This window comes from Lagopus leucura, unplaced genomic scaffold (genome assembly GCF_019238085.1).
Source record: "Lagopus leucura isolate 7727_CA_CO unplaced genomic scaffold, USGS_WTPT01 Super-Scaffold_100016, whole genome shotgun sequence".
Taxonomy (NCBI): domain Eukaryota; kingdom Metazoa; phylum Chordata; class Aves; order Galliformes; family Phasianidae; genus Lagopus; species Lagopus leucura.
This window is the reverse complement of record NW_024962270.1, coordinates 14,515,746-14,539,982: the sequence shown is the minus strand read 5'-3', so window position 1 is coordinate 14,539,982 and position 24,237 is coordinate 14,515,746. Positions and strand designations below refer to the sequence as shown.

General features: G+C 42.5%; 1 protein-coding gene across 7 annotated transcripts in view; it reads right to left on the bottom strand.

Moving 5' to 3' along the window:
- The window catches only part of KIAA1210 (KIAA1210 ortholog), a 52,659-nt gene that overhangs the window by 4,988 nt on the left and 23,434 nt on the right, over positions 1-24,237 (bottom strand). For 4 of the 7 annotated variants that reach the window (XM_042876582.1, XM_042876578.1, XM_042876581.1 and 1 more), the window contains exons 2-11: positions 21,609-21,685; positions 16,712-16,880; positions 13,850-13,979; positions 11,226-11,384; positions 9,849-9,914; positions 6,349-6,558; positions 5,127-5,229; positions 2,059-3,636; positions 1,153-1,304; positions 618-720 (exon numbers count right to left, since the gene is read on the bottom strand). In XM_042876582.1, coding sequence (XP_042732516.1) covers positions 618-720; positions 1,153-1,304; positions 2,059-3,636; positions 5,127-5,229; positions 6,349-6,558; positions 9,849-9,914; positions 11,226-11,384; positions 13,850-13,979; positions 16,712-16,880; positions 21,609-21,675 — 2,737 coding nt within the window. In that variant the 5' untranslated portion in view covers positions 21,676-21,685. Of the gene's footprint in view, positions 1-617; positions 721-1,152; positions 1,305-2,058; positions 3,637-5,126; positions 5,230-6,348; positions 6,559-9,848; positions 9,915-11,225; positions 11,385-13,849; positions 13,980-16,711; positions 16,881-21,608; positions 21,686-24,237 lie in introns of those variants that run through there. The other 3 variants (XM_042876583.1, XM_042876579.1, XM_042876585.1) reach the window with 3 other exon arrangements.

Genomic DNA, 24,237 nt, shown 5'->3' with positions numbered 1-24,237 from the left:
CTCTGCAGCAAATTAAGTCCTTCTGTAGACTAAACAACTCCACTCCCATCAGTATTTCCTGGCTGACTGGAGGTCTAGAAGACCCGACCTTTTTGCTGCGCTGTTCTGGACACTATCCAACTTCAACTGCTTCCTGGAAGATATTTTTTATTATTGATCTTTGCCAGTAATAAATCACCATTCTGTTTAAATGTCATTCCATGAACAGGCCGTGGAGATGAAAGCACATCACTTGCTTTCTCTGCTGAAAAACCAGTGCATATAGAACTTAAACACATGACCTAACACATATACGACTTATATGCAAACTACAATCTGAACAGGCCTCATACAAAGTATGCTGATTATTCAAAAGAAAAGAATCATGGAATCATTAAGGTTGGAAAAGACCTCTACAATCACATAGCCCAATCATCCACCTACTATCAATATTGCCCACTAAACCATGTTCCTTAGAAGCACATCTACACAGTTTTTGAACACCTCCAGGGATGGTGACTCAACCACCTCCTTGCACAGCCTGTTCCAGTGATCACCACTCTCCATTCCCTACCACTCTTACCACTCACTGGTGTAAATTATACCCATTATGTAAAGATGTGGCTGAAAGAGAATACCTGCTGCAGCACACACACTGGTCTTCATTTGTGGTTTCTTCTCCTGAGTCCTCAAGCTAGAAGGCATGTTCTTCTGTATGTTCTCACTACCACAGATGATTTGCTAGAAAAGGAGGAAGAGAAAAAGAAAAGGCAAATAAGAAACCTGCCAGACAGCTGTGTTCCTAAAGCTTGCCATTAGAACTCTGGTAGCATCTCCAAATCTAACTATGGAAATGCAGAAAAGGCCAGACAGGAATAGTTAGGGAGGGAGAGGACAAGAAGTAAGATAGTTGTTACAAATACAGGGTCACTGCACATGCAAGCAAGTTATCCTCTCTTTCTCACTGAGCAGGAATTTAAGGCTTGCAGAGGAAATATATGCAAGAGTCAGTGGAGAAGCCAGACCTTCAGTACATCTTCTGCAGTGAAGCAGAAGCACTGGAGCAGATCTGTGAATACTGTCTGTAGGACACCAATGGTGAGAAAGCTGCTGCACTGCACAGCAGCTCTTGGTGAAGGATTTACCCCCAGGTAACTTTACTTGGCACTCTACCTCCTCTTGATCAACTTTGCTCGAGGTTTGCTCTTCAGCCTTCTGTTCTTTGGCAAGAGGGTGGTCCTGGAAACCCTTTTGTTTTAGTTTTGCCACGGAGATCCAAGCTGGCTCGGAGGAAGCAGTTTCCAAATGGAGAGAGAATACTTTTTCTATAGAAGAAATATTTTTGAAATAAAGAAGGGATTTAGGTCAAATCAGCCAAAAGCTAGCGTGTTTTCTGTTTTAAATCCTTCTGCTTCTTAATACCCTTTGAACACCAGGGAGATAAAATTACCTTCCCTGATGATCCTGTCCTTGGCATTAACCACTTCTCTGCTTATTCTACGGTTTTTTACTGAACTCTGCTTCCGTTTAAGTCAGTGGCAGAACTCCCACTGGGACCATTGTGAACCGGATTTTGCCTTTGAAACAACATCCTTACATCGCAGACTGCAGTAAGATAACCATTATTTTTTCATGTCGGCTGTAAAACACAGGCTACCATTTTGCCTTTTGAGTATTTTAAATTAAGTGACCATAGGAAAAAAACCATGCCCAGTGCAACTCCTAGTTAAGGTCTGAACTACTGCAGTCTGGAAAATTAACTACAGAACAGCAGCAACTTTTACAAAGCTGTGTTAAAACTCCAACTACATGCAGAAATAGGTTGCACCAGAAATGTTCCAGATGCCCTTAAGCTGTTATTCTGACATTATTCTTGCTGGAACACACCCCTCATTAAGATAAGCCAAGAATTCTCTTGACTGGCTCAATCATCAAGCTATGAAATGATGGTAATAACCATCATCAAACTCAGCTCAAGGCTGAGTTTGGTCCTCTTCGAGAGGATTTTATCTTTTGTTTGCCATTTTTTCAAAGGTCACCACTTCCTACAATGTTTGAGTAAAAGTACAGCATAAATACCTGAAGGTTTAGTACCATTTTGCTTCTTTGTCCCTTCTTCTGATCTTGTCTTGGCAGGACTTTTGTCTTCTAAATCAGCTTGTTTTAAAAATGATGTTGTGCTGACAGGAAGGCTTGGAGATGGCTTCCCAATGCTCGCTGGCTTCTGATCCTCCTTGACTGCAGCAGAAGCAGTGGGAGCAGCTGAGGGGAGCAGCTTTGGAGACTCAGCACGGCTTTCACTCTGGTACTTCAGTAAAGAAGATGTCCTCCTTAATTTGACCCCAAAAGGATTTTCAACACTTTTTGCTTCATGGTCAGCCCACTCCAGAGAAGAATTCAAATGCAAATCACCGTCCCTACAATCTCGATCAAATCTGTTGGAGTTATTTTTCATGGAATCCTGGATGACTGCATGTTGTTTTGTTATTCCTTCAAATAACTCTGGTCTTACAGGGGAGGTTGGGGAACTTCTCATATAGGAATCTTCCTTTGAATTTGACCCCCCCGAGAGAGATCTTTGCCATGCAGGTGCAATGGTAAACCTAACTGGCTTCGCAGCAGCAGTCTTTAGCAGACTTTGTATATTTTCTTCTGAGGACTGACTGTCTTTCTCTGGTTTCCTGTGAGAAGCTGCACTGCTTACTTGGTACTTACAGTCATCGTTAGAAGAGACATTACATGTCAGTCCAGCCAAACTTGAAGAGGCCAGACTTTCAATGGAAAGCTTTTCAGAAGCATGTGATGTGCAGGTTTGCTGACTGACATGGTTATCCTTTGAAACAGGACAAGGTATTGCTGCTTTAAGGCATAGTTCCAATTTGCTGGGAGGTAGCATGCAACCTGCTTCTAACACAGACGCAGCAGTGTCTGTTTTTTTTCCTGCACTGCCTTTGGATGGCTGAAATTCTGTTTTTTCACAAGTTTCACTGTCATTTCTTGTTACTGAGCTGTTGTCAGACTTCAAAACATCCACTGTCTTGACGTCAGAACACTCTGAATCAGCTACAGCAACCTGTGAAGTGCTCAGAGTGGTATTTAAGACAGACTGGTTGGAGCAGCTCTCATTAATACCCAGAGAAGCTTCTGCTTTGCCAATCAATAGTGTACCCACCTTTTCCTGGTCTTTGACATTTTGGTCCACAGATTTTGCTGGGGAGTTTTGTGCAACATATGCCAATGCAGTTATACTCTCCATTTCAGTGCCACTGCTAAACAAGTTAGCTGCTAGTACACCTGGAAGCACAACAGCTCCTGCTTCAATTTGTTGAGATTTTGGAAGTGCAGATGCTTCCATATTGGTATTTTGCTGATGTAAATTCAGTTCCCCAGAAGTCTCACCTGAACACTGCGGCACTGCAGCACTGTGCTGTTCCCCCAGGCTCACTGGAGGAGACTCAGGTCTCAGAAGAGATGTGGCTGCATTACAGTGACGGTCCACATCTGGAAGGCATGCATCTTCTTGCAGCAGAGTACAAGAGTCTTCTGCCATAAGTGTGGAACTGTAGGAGTCAGGGTCAGCATCAGCAGGACATTTTACACTTGGTGTCTCCTTAGAACCACCTCCCTTTTCACCATGCTCCACATGGGCTGATAAGCCTATATTAAACAAGAGAAGAGCGTGCATTTCAAGGTTCAGGCACCATCTATGTTAGTAATTCATACCAGAAAAATGGCTGTTAAAGCATATTTTACAATAAAGCTAAATGAGTGTTGTCTGCTCAAGGTGTACCTTATCACTGGCTGTTTAGTTCTTTCCCGTGTGCATCCCTGTTTGTAAAGCTAACAAACAGATTTCTGGATATCTGGATTTCCCTATATATTTCCTCATGCATATACCTAAAACAGTTGTCTAGATTGACCTGGAGGATTTTTTTGTGTTTGAACAGAGGATCTCAGCATCAGGTAGCACAGCCTCCTGGAGCTGCAGCAGGGCTGCTGAGCGCCTGCATGGCAGAGAGATGTCTGCACATGGAGTAACTCTGATGTGTCTCTCTGTGAAGCAGCTCAAGAGACGGCTGCAGGGACAGGCAATGCATGAACCCCGAGTAAGGTAAGCAGCTCACCTGGGGTTGATGTTACCCTTTATCAACTATAGAGTGTACATTAAATTCAATCCTCCCTGAGCACCTGAGACCCACCAACCTGCACTGATATCTGGGAAATCTGGGATAGAAATACACCAGCAAGACTCATCACAGCTGACCCCTTCAAGTGCAGACTCAGACTCTTCTCCAGCCCCTAACCTGTACTGATGTGTGCGATTACTCCTCCCCATGTGCAAGACTAAAACACAATTCGTGTACAGCAGACTCCAATTAATGCAGTAGAGATGCCCAGCTAGCAAGCAGGCGATATCTGTGTGCTCCATTTGGTGCTCGCTCCTGTGAAACAGCAGGAATCCTCAGTGCTTTTCATGCAAATGACAGACACTAATTTCTTGAGCTAGCAACACTTAGCTAGCTCCCACAGGGTCAGGCCATGAGTCTGCCCTGAAAACAAGATGCCAACATTCCCACTACACTGTAGCATTACCATCAGTCAGTGCACTTTTAATATAGTGCTAAGTAAAAAAGTATGCATTATTCTGCAGAAATTTCAGTTGCTTTTGCAAGTTAGATTACAGCTGTTTTACCACATGTAATTAGCTGTTATTCAAATTATAAGAGGGAAGGCAGGAGAGGAAGGTCTAGTAAACAAGCCAATTAACACCACCTTACACATGTAACATACAATTACAGAATCACAGAATCATAGGATCACAGAATGGCTTGGGTTGGAGCAATGCTGAGGTTGTTTTCTTCTGAGTTTCAGGAAACTCATCCCCAGCCAATGTGAACTAGCCAGCTGTGTAGAACTTCTGAACCTGCTACATTCACCTCACTTATTTTTCACACTGTCCTGAAAGAGCACCACAGTTTGACTGAAGAATATGACGTCACCATCACACTTCAGCATCCAGGACTGGTTTTAAAGTATAAAACTGAGAAGGTGCCTGGTTTGAAAGAACTCTCAGCCAAAATAGGTCCTGTAGGCCTATTACAGAAGAGTTCAATCCACTGTTTTGGAAAGTCACAAGTTTGCATTACCTTCCCAATCGCTTTTATGCTGGTCACTTTCAAGTAATTCTGTTGGATTTCCCTTCTTTTCCGGAGTTTCACAAAGGCATGCTTCTTTTTCTATGTGTTCCACCTAATGAAGTGCAGAAAGATGTTTTAATTAAAGAATAATGCACAAAAATTGTATTTTATAAATACACATGGATGTTTTTGAATACACAAAACATTTAGAAATGAAACCTGTCTTCTGTAATTTACCAACACTGTGGGTAACGTGCTATCCCCGTTAAGAAGCTCAAAATCATTCATGTTTTAAACTATCAAAGGTCTCTGGAAAACTCTGAGATTCATGTACTCTGAGAGAATGAACATGTTTTGAAGAGGTCACCCAAGCAACCTGATGACAGAACAGAGCAAGGCAGAGACATCACCACCACTTCTGGTACCTCTGACCACCATTCCAATTAGCTTTTCTCCTTCAGCACTACAGCAGCACCAGCTGCAGCACAAAAACATCCAGCAAAGATGCTACAGGGCCCAAGTTTCCAAGCAAACCTCATTCTATATTCCAGTCTTCCAGAATTTCCAGCTCTCCCTCCCTTCCTCAGAGTGGGGCACTTCTAACTCCAGGACAGATTGCCATGCATGGGTCTATGATGGAGGGGGCAACATGCAGTACAGAAGGGTTGTTCCTTTTTCCTTCATCCTCCAGCTTCACTGCTGCCTTTCCTTGTGGCAAACGTCACCTTCACATTTCCTAGAGGGCAGGAAGACAAGCCTCTCATCCTAATTTCTCTTTTCCAGGAGGTCTCTCATCCCATTATCACTCAAGTATACTTTCTCAGGCCACAGAGACAGCTCAAGACTTTCTGTATTTTTTTGTTTTCATCCACCTCAGCAACAGATTCTCACAAGCAAAGGCACAACCCTTCCTAAGACCCTTCCTTTGGCATAAAAAAAAATTACACCAAAGATAATCTGAAATTGTTTGTAGAAATAGGCCTGGGCTTCTTTAAAACTGAAAACAAGCTTTTCAAACAATATGGATGTTTTTACAGATGGATTATAACATGAAATTTTTTTGAGTGAATAATGAAAAAAAATTAAGTTGCATTTTTATTCAGCACCTATTTCACTGAAGTAATGGGTTGGTAAAAAATCATGTGGTTTGTCACCTATTTCCAGAAGGGAAAAAGTAAAGGAAGGTGAGCATGTTCTTCTGCACAGGAATTCTTTTCCAGAGGAGACTCACCTGGCTTTGCTGGCTCTTGCTGGTGAAGCCCTTCTGTCTCCGGGGGTTGATGGCAATGCGGTGCCGGGCAGCAGAGGTGTCCAGGCAGCCCAGGGGGCTGGCAGGGATGGTGAAGTCAATGGGAAGGGAGCTGCTGCCCCGTGAGCCTGCAGCCCCTGGAGCAGCAGAGGCTGAAGGACTGATGGGCCTGGAGGAATCTCCAGAAGGTATCTGTAAAACACAGACATGTCACTGTATGTTTTGCCCACACTCCCACAGCTCTGAAACATCATTCCTTTGTTAGCTAACTCTGTTTCAGAAGCCTGAAACGGACATAAATCCTTACTTTAATGTCTAATGCATGTCTAATGTCTATGCACGTCTAACGTTGTTTCTGCACAGAGATTCCTCAGCTCTGCATGTTTGCAGCTGTATATTACACAGAAGTGAGAAATGCCCACTGCAAGTGCCTCAGCTGCCCCTTCCCACTTACTGTCTGAGAAGCCATTTGCAATATATATATGCACCAGCAGGAGACACTGGTGCAGTTTTTATAGCTGCCTTTTCTTCCAGATAATGAGACACAATGCAGGAATGTATTATTAAAAAGCCACAGTAGCATGGGTGTTTTCTCCTCATTCCTTCTACTTCTAAGAAAGTTACCACAACCACTCAGCTCTTAATATCACCTTCCCAGGATAAAAACCAATGCTTCTCTCCAACACATCTCCCAGACCCATCTCCAGACAGTGGTGTGGATCTCGTCCCCGCACCAGTGCTGCTCTGGGGAACTGAACAGCAGCAACCTTAGATTAAATGATCAAAATACAGCATTTACAGGAATGCTTGTAGAGAAACCCCTAAACATGCAGTGGGACTGGTACTGTTACTGATTTGAAATGCAGACCTGCAAAATGTCACACATGCCCAATAAGTTTGATTCAGTCTAACGCACTCACTACTTTGGCTCTGGACACAGAAGCAGGTGAAACAGCCATGGGCTTGGCATTTGGCTTGGTTTAAGCCTGATATACTGCATGGAATGTAAAGCATATGTATGCTGATAAGGTTCTAAAGATAATGAGAGCATCTTACCAACTGAGCTACAAAAACTAAGTATGCTGTTTTGTGTTTAAAGCAACTGAAGCTCATTTCCTTATTCCCTATGCCATCGTCGGTCTGAAACCAATTACAACAGAATGTCTGAGATTCTGCTCACAAAAGTTTTATACATTGTGAAAAGACAAAGAATACATCTAGTAAATTGTTATTACTATAATTCTGTAAGATTAATGTTATGCTAAGCTCAAAAGGATCACATTCAAGTTCTTCTGCCTTTCAATTATGGAATCACAATTCTGCTTATTTAATATACAAACCACCTGAAACTAGCATCTGAGCAGCTGCTGTTATAAATGGCAAATGTATATAGCCTATTCCACTGAGGATATTCAGGGTATTTTTTTCCTGTGAGCACTGACTGTTGATTGGTATCTTCTCTCACCAACAGCGGAGCAGAGACAGGCTTTGCACACCAATATTGGAGCACAAGGTAGATTTGGTGCTGGTTCTCATGCAGTGATGGAATCCTGCAGAGAGTGCTGTGAGGCACATTTCCTACAGAGCGTTTGTGCCAAAAAATTGTTCCCAGCCACAGAAGTGGAGGCCCTACTTTGATTTTATTTGCCCTGGGCTGAAGTTAGATTTCCATACAGACTCTCTGGCAAAGCAGTGTCAGTGCTGGTCAATGTCTCTGCAAAGTCACCTGATGCTGGCTTTGACAGTCTCAGATTTATCCCCAGGTAACCAGGAAGTTGGCATCTATAAATGCAGAAGTCTCCAAGAACTGACACCAGCGATGTATGAGGGTTTTTCACACAGCATGAAGGTCTTGGAAAGCCCAGGAACATAACAGAGGGGGTTCAGAGATGTTCAGTAGCCATCCTCTGCGTCAAAAGCAAGTAAAATGTAAACCACCACACTGTGTGTCGATTCACACTGCTTAGGATTGAATTCTCTTTAATGAATACAAACATGTTATTAAATGGAACAAATGTTGCTGAGTTCTCGGTGCTCTTCAGCATTTCTTTCATCTTTGGGATGAGGTCACTCCTTGTAGCAACTTGTTCTACTAGTTCAAATCCTGGCATTACACAAAGACCTACAAATGCTACTGAAAAAAAACACCTGATGATAGCTTTGGAATTACGACTTTTAGTTTTAATAAACATATTAGGAAGATTTCTGCTTAGCCAAACTGCTCACCAAAAAAATACCAGGTAAAGAAACAGATGCTGCACTGTAGAAATTAGCCAGATTCCTAGGGAACTGGTGAGAAAAAGAAAGAACCTTTCAGCTGGGGAATTCTGTAAAATATGGAAGAGGGGAAAAAAGTTTTGTACTGTTCCCACCTTTCTTTCTCATAGGGAATGAGGATGAAAAGCCGAAAAAGCTGTGAAACTGTGGTGTCAGAAAGAGAAGGGTTTTTTACATTGTAAGGAATAAACAGTATGGAAGCTTACAAAACGAAGTATTTTAGTAAAAGTGTAAAACAGGAGCTGCATTAATGAAAAGATACACGGAAGTAACAACAAAATAGGTAATCTATTAGAAAGTAATGGCAATCTAAGTTACTTTGATCAGTTTGGGCTCTAGAGGTGTCTGAGCAGAAGACAGTTAGAAGTGGGAATCAGTACTTTATCTTTCTATTCCTAAAGGAAAGGATCAAGGGATGACCATGCAGGAAAGCACCTGGTCTCAACCGTAGACAGGGAAGCTGAGCTGGTTTCTCTCTCCTTTTTCAAAGGCTGGAGAAGGAGAGAATGAAAGTGAGTTTCCTCAGCCATGGGCTGGCACGAAGCGTTTGAGAGTGTGGGGTGGGCAGGAACTCCACTCAGCTCCAACCAGCAGGGACAGTCAAGGAGAAAACCAACAAAGCACCCTGCAAAAACATGACCTCTATACATTTTGCCAGGCTGCTCAAGTAACAGAATGTGTTGTCCTGACAGCAGAACTTGCTGCTTGTAATAGTCACTTGTCATTCAGAGGAAATGCCAAATCAGTGCGGAGCTTTTCCTGAGGAATGTGGTGTAAAAAGGACAGATCCTGCACTTACTGCCAGTGATGAGAAGCAGGCCATTGCTTGCAAGCCACTGGTCAACAGGTGTTATTAAGCTGTAAGTGCTGCTGGGTATTTGGGCACTGGGTCATGGAAGAGGTGTTTCTAGTCCTCCTATCTTGTCCGTTTTCCTGCTGTGTAACTTTAAAGACTTCTACTGTGTTACAGAGCTGACGACACTGTTCACACAAACTCCTTACCAGTAGATTTCTGCCTTTGTTTATTTGGTTCTTATTGCAAACTCTGTGAGAGATATGATTTCAATACCGTTGGCACCACTCTGGACTGTTCATGAGCAGTTTGTACAACATACTCTAACCCAGGATACACAAAGTGAGTACTCTAATGGCTCCATACAGACATCACACATGCTGGTTTATTAGCAGGAAGAGTAGCTGTTTACCTGTTCATCTTCACTGTCTGTCCCGCCTAAACTCAAAGAGCTATGACGTTGAACAGGGTTGGAGGACTGTGGGATAAAATAAGGAAGAGGGTAAGTCAAGGGAAGGATCGCAACGAATCACCTGGGACTGGATGTGCAGCATTAAGATTATGAAAAAATACAAGAGGAAAGTTACAGGAAGGGTGACTGCAAACTCCCTGTCTCACAGAACACCTCTCATTTGTTCACTGGAGACCAGACATGAGGTAGGGGAACTTTATCCTGCTACTAGATATGCCTTAAAGGTTGACCTCAAAGAACCAAAGTGCTCTGCTGGGTGTATTTGCAACAGGGCAACATGCACTTTAATGAGGAATTGAACCAACACATTTTTTAAAGTTATTTTAGTTTTTGGCTTGTTGTTTTAAGAACTTTGAATTGACAAATGCTTGCATACTCACTCAAATCCAAAATCATGCATCTGCTATAGAAAGGCTATTCATAAGAAAGATAGCTCCAAGTCTCTTTAGAGCCTATCAACACCTATTCTCATCATACTCATGAGATTCTAGCTTCCCTATCAATTCAGTTAATATTGCCCTGATTCTGAACTATTTCATTCTAAAGCCAGTAACTAAGATTATTCTGCAGTCCCATTACTTTTGTTTCCCCTATTAGCTTTAAAGCACCATAAATATCTTCCTCTTTCATATACGCAGCAAACTGCCAATCTGCCCAGCTCTTTGGTGCTCAGAGACATGGGAAGTCTGTGCAGTGTGTGTACCTCAGCTTGTTCTCAGGCTGGGAGTGGTACAGTCACACTAACACAACACTCACCCGTGAATACTTCACTTTCTATGCTTTCTGCCCTGTGTACCTGCCAGGAGACACTGCCTTTCCCAAAGGCATTCAGAAATGTCCTATCAACTGACTTACTTACTCTCCTCCTTCCTTTATGATATAGGTTGCAATTGCCCCAGAAGAAGTCTACATAAAGCCCAGAAAACTGTACTTGCGGCCCTCACAGTGATGAGTCCACCAAACTCATAGATAACTCATTCTAGTTCTGACTGATGGGTACCATCACAACATGCCTGGCAGTAGAAAGAGCTTTAAACCACTAGGCAGTTCATTAATGCAATCAGACTTTAATGAACCAAAGAATTATGCTTGTTCCTTATTCACAAATGTGTGCCTGAAATGGATGACTCCAGTGGTGTTTTACACAACTATCGTGTCTAAATACCATAGGATTGCATAAACAGAATAGAAAATGGCATCAAAACACATATTTGTGTGTACAGAGGTTTTATCGCAAGTGAACAAAAAGGCCTTTCCCTTCCTCAAACAGATATTATTTTTTCTGTGCAGGTCACTGAAGTGATGTAACAACTGTACCTTGCTTGGTGAATCGGTCAGAACTTCATGAAGGGTTGAAATGTCAGGAGGGCTTCTGGGCAATCCATCATCCTCCGAAACTGTGCCGGCATCTTCCGTTTTCTTTCCAGTGATAACAAGTGGAGGAGATCCAAGCCTGATGTTTTGCTGCAGCTGAAGCTGTGGTTAAAGAGCAATTTAGACTTTCACTGGCATTGTCTACAATTTGGAAACTTTTACCCCAGTTGCTTCTATTAGACATGAGGAGTCTTTTGTTTAACAAAAGTATTTGAAGGAACAAGCTACGCACAGAAAAAAGAAAAAATAAAGAAACATTAATTAAATTTTATTTAAATGTATACATCAAGGACCCATAGTTAGAACAGACTTCCATGCAAAACTAACTTAAAAATCAGTTTTACTCAGTAAGTTATCCAAGACAAATTTTACCAGGCAAGAAAATTCATAGCAGCATAACTAAGTTTAGATTTAAGCTTTTATCTTAGGCTTAAAAATTCTCTACATGATTACACATGCCAGGACACCCAAACAGTCCCACAAAGTACTGTGAGCCAGCAGTCCCCAACCCAGGCTTATGAGGACAACTCTTCTTCCCAAAGCCCTTCCAAATCCCACCAGCCTGTCACCATCCTCTGCTGCACAAATCACTAAGACCCACTTCTTACAGAAAGAGAGCTTTATTCAATTTCTGGTCCACCCTAAGGAGCTGCTTGTTTGTTTGCCCCAGCATCACGTCCCGGTTCTGTCTACAGCAAGAATGATAACAATGGTCAGGAACAGCTTTGTTTGTAAAAGAGCATGGAGATTCTTTTCCAAGCCTGCACAAAAAAGCGCTCCAGCAGGCCCTGACCCTCAACAAGAAAACAAAGCCTGTAACCTCACAAGGAGCCAGATGTTCCCTCCAACTAAAAAAGCTCCAAACTCAGGAAACACCATTACCTGAACTCTTGGCTTAAGTATTTTGACTGTGTCAAATCTGGAGTATAGACAAGGTCTGAGCAGCATTTTTGTGCTTCAACTAAAAAGACCTCATTTCCCCAGGATAAACATGCAGACCTCTTTTTTTCTGGTTCTTTGCTTACTGAACTAACTTTGGACATTCTACGTCTAAATTTTATGCTGTTCTCAAAGCTATGCATTCATTTGTACCCTTTAAAACAGATTTAAGCAGCTGTCATTCAGTGGGATTCATTTGTTGCTCATCCAATAGCTAAAGCAGTTACATATGGTAGCACAATGGCATCCTCAACCTCCAGGCCCCCAATTTAAACGGCTTTCCTTCCTCTTACCCTGATCAGTCAAATAAGTACCACCAATACAGTCTGCACAATCAAGACTGACAACAAACTGCACAAAGATTGCATTATAAGGGCAAAAAAATATGACATACAACATATATGCATTTAATGGGAAGAACACAGCCAATTTTATTCTCCTCTCTCTTCACAACTTCCCATCTCTGACTTACTAAATTTACTGCATGCAGACAGTAAAGTGGTAGGGGAGAAAATCTGAATTTGCAGTTTTTCTTTTACTAGTAGAGGTTAGTCTATGCTCCTAAGAAAATATCTGCTTTTGTTAGCGCTTGGCTTTTAATCTGACAACAGTCAAACACAAAACCAAGCTGTCTTTCATGGCTAAGAAAGCAGTGCTGGCAATATTAAGTTACCATGCAGGATGACACACAGATGAGGAGAGGGCACAGGGAGTTGGAAATAGCATGAAAAGAGGTTTTTTTCCTCAGTGAAGTTCTATCATACACAAACACGACCTCCCCTGCTGCTCCTATTGTTGTGCAAAAAAGACCCTGAATTGAAGGTTGGCTTACTTTGCAGTCTCATGGAGGAACAAATCTCTCTGTGCATCTTCTGTTTCTTAACATGTGATGCAATGGTGCTTTGCAACATGAAGCTCACATTGGGCCAAGGAAGAATTTCAATGGCCTTTGGCTGCCTTATCAACAGTTTGTTTTGGTCTCTGGAAAAACCTTAAACTTTTATCTCAGTGCTCTGAGCTGGGTAACTATTTGAACGCAGTTAACGTAGCCAACAGCTGATAAGAGAGCCGTCAAGGAAGGATCGGTATGTGCTTTGGAAGAAGGAAATGACCTAGCAGAAAACAGTATCCTCTGCTGGCAGAGAACAGAAGAATAATGATATAAATAAAGCTGTCGTTAATAATGACCTGACAGATCCATCATCCCACACACTTGCACAGACCCTGGTGCTAACGTGTGGAAAAAAAACGCAGCCAGAATTGAAAAAAAAAGGCAACAAAAACCCAACAACTCCAAAAAACACAGTACAGATAAGTGGCCTTAACCCAAAAGCAGCAGCTATGAAGTAAAGAATGGGAATTCCATTGAAAGAAGACTCACTCATCAAGGAAAGATTCAGTTCACAGACTCTTGGACACACGTCTATTGCACAGTATGGGACCTGGACAAGGCTGAAAACACCACAACTATTCAAAGACGCAGCTTCCAACAAGCAGAACAGATCCAAAGCAGTTCTGCCTTGGATGCTTCAGTCAACACAACACGCAGCAGAGGCAACAAGCAACAGAGTTTCCTGGGAGGCAGCTAATGGAAGGTAGCACCATGAATGAGAAAAAGATGTTCTCACCTGCAAAGTTTTCACTCTTCCAGGTATGCATTCCTGAGATGACGTGTCATCTGCTGCACTTCCTGATACGGACTCAAAAATGAAGACACTGTCATGCGACAAGGCTTTGTTTCCCATGTTTCCTTTGGGCCTAGAAGGAAGGAAGAGCAGTTAATGCCATAGGTACAGCTCTCCAATACTTTTCCTTGCATGGTGATCTTAAAGAAAAGGGGGTGAGATGCATCTCACTCAACAGCAAGCTAACTGACTGAGGTAGTCATAGCTAGATCCTTCTACACCCCGGAGGGAAGAGGAAGAACTTTTTAGGATGCTAACTGAATGGAAGTGTCTATTTTAGGATGTGAGCAGCATCAGCCTTGGACACACAACCTGGTCTTTGTGGGCTAGAGAGGGAATCCAGGGTGGTATGTCAGGTGATGACAACATTCACTTCTTTCTCTCTGTATATATATCATAACAATTGGACTAGATGATCTTGAACGTCTTTTCCAACCTCGATGATTCTTTGACTCTACTTGCATTTGCAAGAGAATTACTGTATTTTTGTCTGGCAGCAGCAAAAAGAGCATCGGATGAAATATACTTAGAATTAACTGTAGATTTCATACAGATGAGTCTTTTATGTGCAAACATTTGTGTGCAACTCCAGGCAGTGTATTTTTATTTGCACTGAAGTAAAAGAGACACTGTTTTTTAAACCCCTAGATGTTTTAGCTACTTTATTTCCAGCACTGCTTTTCCTGTGCAAAAGCTCAACTCATTCATGTGCAACACCCCTGAAGCTGCTGTGCCTAAGGACATGATGGGGCTTTCAACCCAGTGCCTTAACACTGCCATCAGGGAAGCTTTTCTATTTCCATTCAAAACTCACACCTCTCAGAAAACTAAGAGGTAGTGGCACATTACGCCCACTTCTCCTTCACAGATGACCAACCTCATCGATTCCCTGCAGCACCATGGCATTTGGTACATCTGGGGTTCAGTCTCTGGATGTTATTCAAAGAAGACTGCATGTTAAATGAAAACAAAAAAGAGGAGGAATGGGAAGAGTAGAAGAAGGAAAAAGAAGCAAACCCAATACTTCTGTCTTAAGAACAATAAACAGCAAAACTGTTTTAGGATTGGCTTTTGTATTCAGCATGACAGGAATTGCAAGGCTCAGGACCTGACTACAGACCCTTCAAAGCTGTACTTCCATTGGCTTTCAAGATCAGGTCTTCCAAATGATTTGTCCAATCAGCCTCTCTTGGTATCTATAAAGTGTGCTCATGCCATGCAGAGTCTGGACAGGACAGGGCTTTCAAATAGCACAAACATACTTTTTTTTGTTATTATCATTTTTTCTTGCATAGTCCAACCAATCCTAAGACTAAAGGAAAAAAAATGGAGAGATTTTACTCACTTCTTGATCTCTGGTCTTATGAAACAGTTTTAAATCACTGGAGAGCAGGGAGAAAAGGGCTGAGGAAAAGAGCAACTGGACTTGGAGAAGGGCAAGAGAAAAGTGTTCTCACTTACACAGTTTCTGGAGCAGACAGTTGACTTCAAGCCAGATCCCTCCTAAGGGCTGATGGGGTAAGCTCAGCCATTCCTAAACCTCTGGGACCAGGTTAGCTGAGTCACTAAAATTCCCTTTATCCTAAGGAGGGGTTGTGTAGCCAGTTACTTACTCTGTTAATATTACACTAACAAATGAAAGAAATAAATTGTTTCCTTAAACCCAAATTGTTTTTATGATGCAGTTGTATAATTACAACACACAGAGTGGAGAATGGTAGCACAAGGAGGCACAAGAACCCGTAAGAAAGTAATATCCATAAGTGATTCCTTTTTCAATGATACAGTGCATTTGGCAGCAATGCTGACTTAATGAGTCTCACACTCATGGCTTCTGCCAGTGTTTTATGCATCCAACGTCCTCTCCAACAACATACTGCAAACCCTGGGAGGTGATCAGTACTGTCACACTTGGTCCATCCACTCCATAACTCCACAATCCAAGGCCTGAGATACTCAAAGAGAGGCCTGAGTAGTTCACATGGAAGGAAAGCTGGAAAGCAACCAAGTTACAGGCTGCAAGATACTGACCCGTGACACTCCTGGTGAGAGACATAACCGTGTTCAGAGGTTTGTCCTGTTCCAGAAATAGGGCCAAGCAATGTAAGTGTTGTTGTAGCATAGATGGTCTATGGTTATAGGTGAAGCACTATTACCAGTGCAAGTTAATACTTTCTATTTAACGAAGCGAAAAAAGGACAATTTTCTGAACTGACTCCACTCTGTGACCAGAGAATTGTTGTGGGCACAAACTTCACTCATATGCACAGCACTTCACGGTGGCTGACACAAAACTAGAGGGCTTCTGTTGCTCCCTGTACCTAAATGGTTGTGCAAGAAATTTAAACTAAGCAGCATTTTCATACCAAGAACACATAACTCTTTCTTTTCCCTTATCCCAACCAGAGGCCACAATTTATGCTAAAAAATAGCAACTCAACTTGGCACGTATTCCCTGCGTTGCAGAATTCAATCATTCTCCTCTTGTAAAGCTGATGATTATCAGACCTTCCAGGACAGATTTCAAAGACTAAAACAAATCAAAACAATCTGGGCTGTATTCAGTTTTACAGTCTACAAGGTTGGATCACCCCTGCCCCTGGCTGCCCTCCCCCTCTCCTCCATGTTGGCTTTTGAAGCAAGTAGCAAAGAAAGAGGAAATTCCTGGAATTCCTTCATCAGCATTAGGGCTTGTTTTGCACAGACTTGGACGGAGGCTGCTCCTAAGGGGCCAACTTGTGCTTTCATCCTATTGCAGCAAGAGGTCTGCTTTTATTTATTTATTTTCCTTTCCCGCCAGCTTACCCAGCCTCCTTCGGTGAATGAAGTGGGTTAGCATCGAGCACATAGATGCTGACGTCCCTGATGGACTGGCTAGGTTTTAAGTTACTCTCCCCTCTGGGAGGTGGAGGTTCTTTCCTTTTCTTCTTGGCAAAGAAGTTCTTGAAAGTCTGAAATCTGGATTTTTTCTTTCCTGCAACATGAGAAAAATGAAAATTTACGGAAGTTGGAGGTGTTGCTTAGCTTGGAGAAATTTTTTCTTAAATCCTGGAGGAAGCCTGTGGAGAGCCACGAGCAGGAGCAGCCCATTCAGTCCTAACCAGCTGCTTTGTAAATAATTCAGCACCAGAGTCCTGTGAAAGGTGAAGCTGCAGTTCTTAGACTGGCTGCCTATAAAGGAAACGCTGGCCTTCAGCTGACAATGGTGCTGCCTACTTAGGTTCCAGTTTATGAAAAATGCACCTTACGTAGAGAACACTTCTATCTACAGCTGAACAGTGATAACACAAATCAGACTCAGTATAGTTTTGATAAAACAATATTTTAAAATCTTTCACTCTGAATGCCTTTAATTTGCTTTGTTTATTTCTGCTTTTTCTTTACTCAGTGCTGTAAGGACACAAAGAGATTAAAACTGGCAAGCGAATTTAAAAACCCTAAAGCAAAAATGTCTGTATTGCTCCAAATTAAAATCAGCTCCTCCAAGATCAATGGAGCAAGCTGAAATGAAGATGCTCACCTGCAGGATGTGAAACCCCCAAACACAGCAGCTCTGAGAACATAACTACAAAACTGTTGATCTCAGATTTTCTACTGTTGTTGAAGCGAAAAGAAATACAAAAAGAACAGCACAGACTGTAAGGGACATAATTGACGTCTTTCATTTTGAATAAACTAAGATATTTTATCATTTTTATTTATATTTTCTTTCAATGCACAAGAGCTGCATTTTATTTGTCACTGACTCTTACACTGAAGGGTTGGTTTGGAGTGGTCTGGGCCAAGCTATTGTACTAAGACCCTTGTGGTGGACATAAATGCATATGCAGAGCAATAACATCACTGCGTATCAGAGCCAAATTCATTGTTCAATTAATACTTTACAGCAGTTGGCATAATGAATGTTCACAGCTGGAAGATTCCTGAATAAGCAAGGCATTCTTTCCACAGTTATTGTCTTTTCCCAGTGAAGATTTAGTCAGCAATGCTCCGTCTCAACGTGTGCCCTGTACGTGTAGGGATTTCTGCCAGCAAGCCTTATCAGGGCTGAAACTGTGCCACCACACAGCTGCATCACACACCACACAGTAGCCACTCTGAGAAGTAAACAATGATGCTGAGATCTGTTCCCCCATCTCCTCGTGGCTCTCAGGCCAGTGCCAGCAACATGCATCGTGACATACAAGAATGCAGCTGCCATGGAAGACCTGCACTTTACTTTTCCACTGCTTTGGGCTGCCTCTGGCTCTGAGCTATCTTTAAACAGTACAGTGTAAAACTGCCAATGGATTCCTGCTCACCTAAAGACGAGATGTGGAGCTCCCATGGAGCGTTTATCAGCAGAAGATCTCAAGAGCTGCTTCTCAGACAGTAAGTGAACAAGGTAGTCATGGAAAACAAACAGGATAAATTGACTCCCTTGGATTCCAGAGCTGAGCACAAAGCTTTTGGATTTCAGACTCTCATGGAGCTCAATGAGAGAGATGGTAAGAGAAGACAGATCACACAGCAATCAAAAGAGCATCGTGCCCACAGAGAACACAACTGTGTTGATCGAGGCTTTAGAGGCTTCAGAAACACCTCTCCATCATTGCTGTCATTCACATCAGCAGTTACACAACTTACATGGTATTCTCCCAGCAAATCTGACAAAGGGGAATCGATTTACACCAGACAAGCAAAACAAAAGATTAAACATTTTCATGAAGCAGTGCTCCAAAATTACCAGTCCAGCAATGCCTGCAAGCGCATTATGAAGCCTCAAAGAGCAGAAGAGCAAACTTGGCTGCATATAAAGCTGTCCTACACCAGGCAGCCACCAGTGGTATAGTCAGCGTATTACCAATGAGTGCAATTAGAGGCTAGTATTTCCAGAAGCAGCAGGTGAATGTTTGGAATACAAACAAAAAACCCACTACCAACAACAAAAGAAGTAATCCTAAAAACATCTAAGGGAAAGATACAAGAGAAACAGATATTAAGACCCACCACAAAGGAGAATGTTGTCAGGGTATTACTCCAAACACTTGTTTAGATCAGAAATGGTGCTAGCTTTAGAAAAGACTATGGAAAGGATTTGAGACCACTGCCAATTAGTAAACCTCAGCTGGCTTGGGCCAATACCTGGGTACTGGTGCACTACACGGAGTTCTCCAGCGCAGACACACTGGTTACTTCAGAGCCTCCTCTAGACTCCAATGTATTACTGATGTCAGGGCACACTCCTCCAGCAATAATTCCTCTTCAGCTGCATTCTGCTCAGCAGCGTATCTTCAGCTGCTTCAGAGTGAGGAACACCGTGTTTCTCTCTGCTCCAGAGGATGGGCAATTGCCATATTATGGCATGAGAAAGATGACTGCTAAACACTTTATGCTGTGCAGAGATGAAAACCATAGCACTGCTCTGCACTGGAGCATTTGATGAAGACGACGCCTCCCAGAAGGATGGTGCTCATATCAATGTCCTGCTGCAAACACTTGTGTATTTGTTCTGCACACTGTTGATGGCAGTGGTACATTTCCTTTATAGGTATCTACATTTAATTGCCCTGTGATAAGGCCAATATGTCATTAAATTGGTAGAGTGCTCTATGACAACTCAAGCACAAAGATCTTACTGCTTAAAGTGGAAGAAAGTTGTTGCATGACAAACATCTAGTCAAAACAGGGTGAGAAAAACCCAAGCTCAGACAACTGCCTATTCCCCACTCACCCACTGATAGACATTGACTCATCATTTCCAAACGCTTGCAGTTGCCAAAATTCCATTTTAAGGCATTAAAAATAAAATACTATATTTAAAGGCTACTGTCCTAGCAAGCAAAAGCCTTCCTGAAAATGAATTGCTTATTCTAACTGATTTAGCTCATTAGCTTATAATAAGAGAAAAGGAGCACGGATAAGCATCTGCTTTCTCTATGAAGTTTATTCTGTGTTGTTGCTTTTTTTTCTGTTTGTCCATTGCCTCTTTCACTGCTTCTCCTGTGCACTGACAGAATCAACACTCTCTGCTCACTGCATAGTTCTTTTCCATAACAACACAGAAGATAAGAAGATGCTCTTTCCAGTGCAAAATTGAGACAGTAAAAAGCAGAGGGAGTATCTGATTTGGGGTCTCGATGATCATCTTTAAATGAAACAGTTTATTCAGAGATACTCAGTTCTCTCTGACTTCCTAAGGTGTAGTCAGGGCACACTTTGCTTTTTTTTTTTCCTTCAAATCCAGTAGATGTTTTCACCAATAAACGTACAGGATTAAAAACAAAGAAACCAACCAACAAAACAGACAAGACCCTCATAAGATGCCATTAGTCTAGTGTCATTACAAACACTCAGCATTGCTAGACAGGCAATAAAATCAAGGAATTCAGCAAGGCTAGCACTGGATGCTGGTAGTTTGTGGACAGTGATGCTGTCTCTACTTGAAAGAAGCAGCACGCACTAAAAGCCCTGTAAAACCAGTCAGACAATCAGGGAAAGCCCAAGAAATTAATCCAATTGACTTGACTGTGAAGGCTGGGAATTTCAGCCCCCAAAGCCTTTGGGTCACTGAAAGCTATGAAGAGGAAGAGGTGAGACAATTCTACATGGGATGTAAACAGGATATGTTTAAAAGGCAAGGTAGGATTTTTCAGGGCCAGTCAAGAATCCCTTGAATCATTCTGCAATAGTGCAGCAACTTTTAACTTTCTTGAGGTTTGGTTCAGTTGGAGACAGAAATGTCACTGTTTTTCTTAGAGCCAACACTGAGGACAACAAGGCATTTCCTGCCTTGTCACCAGGGCCAGAATTTGATCTGTTTCCTGAACACCAGCAAACTAGCACAAAATCTGCATATGTGGGTTTTCTCACAAGGCCACCAGTGTATCATGAACAACAGCAACCAATGTGGTACACTAGATTACAAAATTTAGGAAACCAGCTGCTACTGAGCATCCAACATCACACTACCTTCACCCTTATCCATCTGCTGTATAAGGTTCAACTACGAGTCCCTTTGCCATTTGCTTCTCTCTTCTACCAATATTCTGCAGGCAGCAGATGTATTTCTAAAGAAAGAAGCAAGATGACTTCTGAAGCACTGAAACATTGAAGACGATTGTGAAATGTTAGCCAAGGGGAAAAAAAAAACCTATCAGTGGTACGACAGTCACTGCTGAAATGCCTCAGTTTTCGTGGTATTCTTTGTATTTGCTTAGCTTCCCAACACCAGACTGAACATCAGCACAGGGGATTTGCTTTTATTAAGACAACTCTGGTGCAAGGTATTTCCTCTTCCTTCAGATTATTCCATTCCCTCATGGCTGTCTGCATCAGCCCTTGCCACTAGTTGACATGATAAGTAACAATTGGCTGTCTGTGCCAAGACCAGTGCATAAGGCTGCAGCGGGGCACTCACAGCTCCCACAGACAGCCCCAACACAGCAGAGCTGGCTTACAGCATCCGTCGTCACAGCAGACACAACAGCCAGCTCCTCAAGCTCCAGTGTCCTGTTTTCTGAAAATCCAGGGCAGAACCAGAAAATAACCAGAAAACAAGCCTCCAGTAGGGCACATCAAATGCCCTTCCTATAATACTGCCAGCTGACAAAGCCAAACAGAAAAAAAGTCAAAACAGAACCGCCAACCAGGTCCCCTCTAACCTGAAGAAAACAAACCTTGGCTTCCAAGCCAGCTATACAACCAGAGAACTCCTGCTTACCTGTGTACTCTTCGGCTGTCTCCCCTGGTTCAGGTGACTGTATGACATCTGTTGGCCCCGTAGCCATGATATAGTCACTGAAATGGAAATTAAAGTATTAGTTAAATTTTAGTCCACATTCCCTGCAGACTATGATCCCACCTCACTTAAAGAAAGAGTGTGGCTGGATCCTTTCTAAAGCTGCAAATGCTCATCACAAACAGGGCTCACACACTTATTTTGTTTCTTAGCCACAGAACCTTTTTTTCATTAGCACTTATTTCTCCAGTCAGAACTGATAGAGCAGCCTCACTTCGTGCCAGCACCTCTCTCTTTTTAAGAATCCAGGATCAAAGTTTGCATCTAAAGAATATGTGACCAGCAAGGTCCATCACTCTTCCCAGTGCCTGAATCGAGAATCTTTATGCATGCTGTTTGCTACAGGCTGACAGCTCCATGCACAGTTCCACGTACAAAGCATCTCAAGTAAGAGCTCTGCCGCCAGGGTTGGCGTATTACAGTGCCCTCACCGCAGGCAGCCTGTCAGCATTATTAAAATTAGTTAAGCATCAGCACTGAACCATCATCCTGGGCTATGCTACATTTGTGGAAACCAATAGATCAAATTTATTTTGGATCCAGTGCAATCAGCTTTTAGCCACAAGCTTTGAAACCTTATCGCAAGCTGGGCTATTGATCAACCACATTAGCTGATGGCATCATCTTCCTCTCTGATGAAAACAAAAGTTCAGCCTAGTTTTAAGATCATTCAATGTTAACTGGCTCCACTTTGTATTTTCCAAGGCTCCTAAAAGGGCGTCTGTCAGAAACAAAGGAACGAAGCAGCAGACCGCAAGAGTTACAGCACAAATGTCAAGCAACAATGGCAACGTGACAGTCCACAGGGCAGCTCATAAATACTGTCCTTTGTTGGGGAAGATCCCCGAGTGATACCCTTACACAGCAAGCAATTCCAACCTGCTGTGGCAGGACGTTAAGAGGGAGAAATCTTTACAAACAAATGAAAATACCCACAAACAAATCCTGCCCACTTTTCTGCCTGGTCGGACAGTTTTCCTCTTCAAAGCGGTACACTGCTGCCAACTGAAATTGCTTAGGTATCTGCTTGGCCAGTTAGGAAACTATTGGATTTTTTCTCAATCAGCCACACCTCCAATCTGCCATGCCGAAAAGCACTAGTGCTTCTCCCAGCCCATGGGCAGCCCAGCATCTCAGAAAACCTCAGATAAAACAAGGAGTGCAGAGGTGATGGGTGGTGATGGGCTGTGGCTTTCTTCTGCTTCAGTACATCTTCAGCAGTGGACACAGGAGTGCATTAATGCACTGTCGGTCCAAACAATCTCATCTCACCTTGCAAAAATACCATGAAAGTCACTGCAGGGACCAGGATTGGTTACACCTTTTCTAAATAAGATGCACTGAGGACAGTTTTGAAACAACTGTTAAACAGCATTCAGAAGCAACCATAAGTAACACTTCTAACATTTTTTTCTTTTGGATAATAACAATCACCCAGCTTTTCTCCGTTTTACCCTCAGGTCTCATCAACTATACTTGGAAATCCTGCATCTCCTGTGCATTTCAACTCAGTCATCTGCAGACTCTGTGTTAAGAAGAAATTCTGATCCATTTTTTCCCCTTGATTTACACACTATGCAGATAGACGTTCTGATTTTTCTTTAGGAAAAGGAAAATGCATTTGAAATAAAGCATCAAGGAAGCACTCAATGAATGTACAAGGACAAACTGGCAAGTCCCCACAGTTGAGCTTATTTTCACAGAATGTGAGTGGCACTGACATTTGGCTCATTTGCACCCTAACTTCAGATTTGCCCACCTTTAATACAATGAAAACGTTTGAGATCCAGGTTTGTTTTTGCTGGCTCTACATTTATTTAAATCAATCCATCATCTCAGCTGCTTCCATCAGTCCCTGAAGACACTTTGACTGCCACACTTACTACAAGTACAAGCATTTGTTTCCATTTGGTGCAGCTTTTATACCAGTAGAATTAAAATTGCAGGGCAGTTCAGCTCCGATGCAATCTCTTCACAGGCAAATCAGCTCCTGCACTAACTCAATTTTATAGCTGAGTTCTCTGGGGCATACGGAGGTCAAGTGTCAATTGCAAGGGCACACTGCCTGTCTGCAGAAGTGCCCTCACTTAGGACCCAATGGAGCCTTTGTAGACCTGATCACTGCATCATCATTCCAGTGAACCAAACAGTGACTTGAGGTGAGGGGAACATCACAGGTTTTTCCATGCAGTTAATTTAACAAGCACTTAGATGACGAGAAAAAATACAATATTTACAGAGGAAGTGTAAGTTCCATCATTAAAAGCTTGATGATGCAGCTGAAGAAAAGTTAGCATTTAGATGGTATTTAGATGTCAAATTCTGGTGGCTGTGTGTTTTATTTTACAAGAGAAAAGCCAGCAACATTTCTGGGCGACGAATCCTAGCCTAGGGATTAATGTAATGGAGAGAAAGAGGACAAAAACTCATCAATACCGATCCATGTGAGTGCACAGGCATTAACTGGTTGAACCCTCAGACATTGACCACTGCCAGCCCTTAATGACAGCTGCCAGACGCAGTGCTGCATGTGGCCAGGACGTATTGATAC